Genomic DNA, 7,107 nt, shown 5'->3' on the forward strand with positions numbered 1-7,107 from the left:
TGATGCGATCATGGACTACACGTGCCGCCTGGGAGTACACTGAACCCTGAGATGTACCTGGGGGGTCTGAATGATGTAAAAATATTGGGGGCCCCAGAGTGTCGCCTCCAGAGTATCGCCCCGCAGTTAATTGAGTCCATGAGTTTTAAGTTTTTCATCATTTCGATTTGAATAAGAATATTGAAAGAAAAAAATAATCAATGTTAATCTCACGGTTCTGTTATCATTGTGGATTGAATTGTTTTCGTGTTTCGACAAGAATATGAGGATGCGGTTCCGAATTGGGAAATTGAAAAATATTTTTCTGCTTCGAAAATGTAAATGTCATAATATCCGATGTTTGTGATGTTCCAAAAGATTATGAGGATGTGGTTCTGAATCAAGAAAATGGAAGATTATATCGATATAATGGGAGATATTGGTTTCTACGACACACTACACCGCATATACGATACAATCACATACCACCGAGTGAAACATTGGCAGAATTTAAACAGGAAGCTGGCATCGTTTTACAACCGAAGAATTTTCTTGTTACAATGCAGGATGAAGAAAACCTGACATATTGTAATTTGTCCTATTCCCGCAATAAAAATAAAGGAAATGGAAGATATTTTTCCTTCTCTGGTATGAAGAAGGTATAAAAACAGATAACATTCGACGTTTTCAATCATTCGTTTCAAGTTAGTGCAATAGTGATCTAGGTGAGTAAAATTTTAAAATATTCTAAAATGTTTTTCTATAAATTTTTTTTCTTCTCAATTCAAGATATCCAGAAAAATGGATTTCGAAAGAGTTAGTACAGCATGTTTTTATTCAGAGAAATCTACAATCAAGCTCCGAGACTTACCACTTGGAGAGAAATTTCGTATTTTAAAGGCGAGCCTGTTGAAAACTCGTTATGGGAAGACCATACTCTTAGAGCTGGAGAAAAATAAAGTCTTCCTACCGAAACGAGCTACCGATACTGTGAAGGAGTGCCTGGATCAATTGAATGAGGGGAAGATCTTTCTAAAATTCACAGGTGTGAAGGATATTGGAACGAAGTATCCTGTATCAAATTTCGAATTCAGTGAAGAATAAAATTGTTAGAAGTCGTCATTTTTTCATCGAATGTCGTTCTGTCGAGCACGTCTCGGTGATTGATCCTTTTGTTTGGTTTGTTTTCCCGATGATATAAATACTTCGTTTTAAATTATATTCGTGAAGTGAGTTTGAAACTGTAAGTAGGTATACAGTTCATCTTCCTCATTTTTTAACATTGGTGTTATAATTCTCCCACACTGGAGGTTTGTTTACCTCCGTAATACCTTATCGGTTTCGTGGGACATCTGGCTGTGGGAATTCCATTCTAAAGGAGAACGTACACTATCCGTCTGTTTTCCTTTTGTCTTCCCTTTTTTCTCCTCGGCCTCTTTTTGTTCGTTCTTTCAAGCCTCCCAGACGGGCCACTGTGGAGTGAAGACTGTGTCCCTGTATATAGCCCAATCCTTTATATCCCTTCTTCTTCTTCCGCCATGCCTGATTGCGATACATGTACGGGAAGCATCTCTTCTAGATCCCCGGGATTAAAATGCAGTGGTTGCGGGAAATTTTTTCATGCCAAATGCGTGAACCTTTCTAAAGGTGACGTTCCTCGCTTTCAAATGCCTGGGGTTTCTTGGAACTGCGGTGGATGCAGGAGCGGGGGAGATGTGCATAAGCGGCGATCGCTCGCCTTTCCTGTGCATAATGTTGTGGAGGCCTCCCCAGACTCGCTCAGCGTGCTGCAGAATATTCAATCAGAAATGAAGTCCCTTGTTGCTAAATATGAAACTCTTCTTGAATCCGTCAACTTCTGTAGTGACTCCGTCTCTTCGTTTGAGCGCAGCATGTCTGCGATTGATCGAATGATGGTCGATATGGAGCGGATAACCAGAGAAAATATGCAGCTGAAATCTACCGTGAAGGATTTACAGGAGCGCATGGAGGTATTGGAGCAACAGAGTAGAGTCAACAACTTGGAGATCTGTGGTGTTCCCGAGAAAGCCAATGAGAACGTTTCTCATATCATATCTAAGGTTGCAGAGGTTATTGGTTGTCCCATTAACTCATCCGATGTGGATAGATTTTACAGAGTCCCAATATTTGACATTTCTAGACCAAAGCCTATCGTGGTTAAGTTCACATCGAAACAGAAGCGGGATGATTTTCTCGGAGCATCTAAGACCAAACGTCGTCAGTCACTGCAACCTAACAAGGGCTTGAAGATTGAGAATATCTCTGATAATTTATATATTAATGAACACTTGACTCCAAAAAACAAGAAACTTCTGAAAAAGACCAAAGAGGTCACACGCAACAAAAACTATAAGGTTGCTTGGACACGCAATGGTTTCATCTTCGTTAGAAAGGATGATAGGTCGAGGGTCGTTAGGGTCTCTAGTGAAGAGGATCTATCTAAGATCGTATAAGTCCTCTGAGTTGTAGTCGGTTTTGTATTTGTTAGTTCATTTTCTTTCTGTTTTTTGTTTTCTTTTCATGGGTCTTTCTGTATATTATCAAAATGTACGTGGTACAAAATCTAAATTGTCAGTACTCAACAGAAATTCATCTATGAGTGAATATGATATAATTTGTCTAACGGAAACTTGGCTCGATGATAATATCTTAGACTCTGAGGTACTAAATAACTCCTATAAAGTCTACCGGCGAGATAGAAGGTCTGGCTCGTCGCTCAAGAGTAGGGGGGGTGGTGTTCTAGTGGCAGTCTCGAATAATCTCACGAGTTTTTCTGAGAGCTCTTGGTGCTCAGAAGCTGAGGACATTTGGGTAACTATAGTTCCTGATCGGGGTAGCAAAGCTAGAGTTCACATTGGATGTGCCTACATCCCACCGAGAGACATGGTGGCTTTAACTTCCTTTACAAGTAGCCTATGTGATATAGTTAATAATAATAATTGTAACGATACCTTTGTTATCTGCGGCGACTTCAACTTGCCAGAAATAAAGTGGAATATGAACCCACTAAATTCCTTCTGTATCCCAAGTAATGCTAGAGATCCCTGTTCGGCTTCCTTCGTGGACGCCATTTCCCTCTCGGGCTTGAATCAGTTCAACAGCTTTGTCAATGTCTCCGGCAATACACTTGACTTAGTTCTTAATAACAATTTCAATATAACCGATTTTCAACTCTCTGAATTCCCTCTAGTTCCTGAAGATCCAAGTCATAATACTTTACAGTTTAATATAAATGTTCCTGTTCAACATAAGGAATGTTTGGGTAATTCACGCAATCGAAATTTCAACCGTGCTGACTTTGGTGCGATAAATGAAGCTCTTGGTGCCATTGATTGGACACGCGAGTTGTCTTACCAAGATCTAGATACTGCTGTGGATAGATTCTATGAGATTTTGGATGATATATTTGATAGTTCAGTCCCTTCTTATCCCAAATACTGCAGAAAATATCCAACTTGGTACTCCCTAGCTTCTATCAAAACCATAAGGGAAAAGAAAAAATTTCATAAGCGGTGGAAGATGTATGCCAACTCGTTGGATTACGCTACATTCAGGCTTTTGAGGGCTAGAGCCAGGCATCTGATCTCGGAGGATTACAAAAAGTATTTGGCGAGTGTGGAGGGTAGCATTTGTGGATGATCCGAAGTTTTTCTGGCGATATGTGGGGAATAAGAAGGGTTCTCCTTGTTTGCCTGATTCTGTCAGTACACCCAGTGGTGTCTCGACTAGCCCGCAGGAAATTTGTAATAAGTTCTCTGATTATTTTGCCTCAGTTTTTCTTCCTTCCTCGGCTATAATCTATAATGAACCTTCTGAAGGGGTTCCTCTGCATTTATCTAATTTCAATATTGAGCGCGATGATATGGGAATAAAAATCTTGTTGAGAACTACAGACCTATTTCTAAACTCTGCGCGATTGGTAAGTTGTTTGAGAGCATCGTGACGGATTTCCTTTATTTTGATTTCAAGAATATATTGAACACCGAACAACATGGTTTCATGAAAAATCGCTCAGTGGAGACTAATATGTCCCTATATGTGGAATACATCTTGGAGAATATGGATTCTGGACTTTCGGTTGGGGCTGTCTATACCGACTTTAGCAAGGCTTTCGATAGAATTGACCACTCCATAATGATTTCTAAGCTTGCTGGGTTTGGTGTGTGTGGGAGTCTTCTCCGGTGGTTTGGGTCCTATTTGACTAATAGACATCAGCGTGTTTGTTTGGGTGGTTTCAGATCTGAAGCGGTTCATATCACATCTGGTGTACCTCAGGGGTCCCACTTAGGCCCATTACTTTTTTTGCTTTTTATTAATGACGTTATTAGATATTTTAAATTTTGCAGAGTTCTTCTTTATGCCGATGACCTAAAGATGTTTCATTCTATTTCCTGTCCTAACGACACAGTACGTATTCAAGAAGATTTAAATCGATTTGCTGATTTTTGCAAGGAAAACAAGCTTCTTCTAAACCTATCTAAATGCTGCTCTATTACCTTCTCCAGAAAACCCGTCTCTGTGCCAGTTACATACCGAATTTTCGGTGAGCCTATTTCTAACGTCAACTCCGTGAAAGATCTGGGTATCACGTTGGACTCCAAATTGCTCTTCGATCAGCATATCTTTAATATTTCGAAAAGGGCCAATCGGATGCTTGGTTTCATATTTCGAACATCATTTGAATTCCGGAGTGCCGACGTGGCTCGCACTCTTTTCCTGGCCTACGTCAACAGCATCTTATGTTTTGGGTCTGTTGTGTGGAGTCCGCGCTATGGGATTTATATAGATAGACTGGAGGGTGTTCAGAGGAGGTTCGTGAGACATTGCCAGAGACGATTCTTCCCTCTTGTGAATGATACATCCGAAGTTTATCGGAAATTAAACTTTATTCCTCTTGAGCATCGCAGAAGGATAGCTGATGCAATGTTCACTTACAAACTGGTGAACAACAAAATCGATTGTACTCATTTGTCCAACTATGTAAGGTTGGTCGTTCCCTCTTATAACACTCGACACACGGATACATTTTTTACTGACTTTGCGAGTACTTACTATTTTCTTAACTCTCCAATTCACAGATTAATGAAAACATTTAATGAGCTGTCTAAAGTCACTCACATTGATATATTTTCTGACTCTGCCTCTAGGTTTCGGTCCATTCTTCTTGGTTATTTTCGCCGTTGCAACTGCAGTCGTGGTACCGGTTGGTTGAGGTCGCTCAGATGAATTCCTATGTATACCACACTGTTTTGTATAATTTTTGTATAATAATATCATTTTCTGTTTAATCATCGATTTATGTGTTCAATTTAGGGCTTGATGTTCATATGTGGATAAATTTTTTTTTTCTGTAACACTGAATTGTGGACACTGCTTTGGGTTCGTCCCGTTTGTGTCCCGAATTAATAAATAAATAAATAAATAAAAGAAGTCGTCGCAATGGAGGTAAATGATGATTCTATATCAGTTTTTCATAGAGCATTCAGGTATTTAGAAAAAATTAAATCTTTCAAATGTAAGCTCAGATGGATTGTTCTTATAAATAATCACATAAAATTATACAACAAGATAAAAAACAAATATTCATAGTCATAAATTCAAAATTCAAACTAACATAAATCATTTGAAACGATATAAAACAATTTTACAACGAATGGTTTCATCTAAAAAGGGGGGTGATTTACGGAATAGACGTTCTCGTAGGGTAAAGTGGGAAGATGTTCAATCAACCTTTACTGGTAGAGTCAGAACTGGAGTTATTATAAATCTGAAACATATTGAAATAAATGAGTTTTTCGTAGATGCCATTGTTCTCATAAAAAGAAGATTGAAAAATCTATTGAAAAAACTGAATATGATTAAAATGAATACGACTTTTTGTGGTGATGCGAGTTCATAAAAAAATCTGGAGATTCTGAAATACTAGATTTCAAATACTTTAAATCAGAAAATTTCATTGTTGATTCTGGTTACGATCTTGACCGACTTTTATCAGAGCTCATATCAGATAAAATCTTAAAAAATTAGAAGAATTTCAAGAAAAAGACAGCGGTTACGCACTTCATTCTATTATATCACTTGAGGTTAATATTAATAAATTTGAAATGGGGAATGGTAGCTCATATATTGAGTTGCCCGATGAGATCAAACGTCGAAAGGCTTGTATTAATATCAAAAATTATGATAATGCTTGTTTCGCTTGCAGTATTGTTGCTGGACTTCATCCTAGAGAGAAAAATTGTGATCGTGTGAAATCTTATCCATATTTCAAAAATGTTCTTAGTTGTCAAGATATAAAATTTCCAATGAGCATTAGAGATATTCATAAATTCGAGAAAATTAATAATTTATCAGTGAATATTTTTTCGCTACAATTGAATAAGAATAAATTCGAGGTTGTGCCTACACGTATATCCACACAAATAAATTTCGATATACATTTCAACTTACTTCTCATTCAGGATAAATACGTTCCTGAAAATAGCGAAATTGATTATGACGATCATGATGATACACCCATTAAATATCATTATGTGCTAATCAAAAATTTATCTCGCCTTGTTTCCTCGAAACCTTCGAAAAATACGAAGAAAAAGTATATTTGTGACCTGTGTTTAAACTATTTCCTCACTGAAAACAATTTAAATGAGCATAAGAAATATTGCATGAAACATGATCCCTCATTGATCAAATTTCCTATTGATTCACATATTGAATTCAAAAATTATGTATACAAACAAAAAGTTCCATATATAATTTATGCGGATATTGAATCATATTTGAAGAAACATAATTCATCTTCAACTACATTTTCAAAGTCATTTAAGTATCAGGAGCATATACCTATGAGTGTGGGTTATTACTTAAAATGTAATCATGATTCATCTCAATCATTTTATAACAGTTATACTGGTGAAAATTGTATGAAATGGTTCAATGATGAATTAGAGATGATAGCAAATAAATTGAATATTGAAATAAAGAACATAAAACGTATGAAATCATATCCGAAAAATGGAATGTCTGATTTGTGCCATATATGTGAGAGGTCATTTACTGCTGGAGATGAATCTGTAATAGATCATGATCATTTCACGGGTGAAATAA

General features: G+C 37.2%; 1 protein-coding gene across 1 annotated transcript; it reads left to right on the top strand.

Moving 5' to 3' along the window:
• Positions 1–1,517: 1,517 nt before the first annotated feature.
• LOC123315932 lies at positions 1,518–2,453 on the top strand. The gene has a single exon (XM_044901838.1). The coding sequence runs from the start codon at positions 1,518–1,520 to the stop codon at positions 2,451–2,453; it is 936 nt and encodes a 311-aa protein (XP_044757773.1).
• The last annotated feature ends 4,654 nt before the right edge of the window (positions 2,454–7,107 follow it).

Source organism: Coccinella septempunctata, chromosome 6 (genome assembly GCF_907165205.1).
Source record: "Coccinella septempunctata chromosome 6, icCocSept1.1, whole genome shotgun sequence".
Taxonomy (NCBI): domain Eukaryota; kingdom Metazoa; phylum Arthropoda; class Insecta; order Coleoptera; family Coccinellidae; genus Coccinella; species Coccinella septempunctata.

Excerpts from the sequence above, each read along its gene's own strand:
- LOC123315932 (XM_044901838.1), top strand. The coding sequence starts at position 1,518 with ATGCCTGATTGCGATACATGTACGGGAAGCATCTCTTCTAGATCCCCG.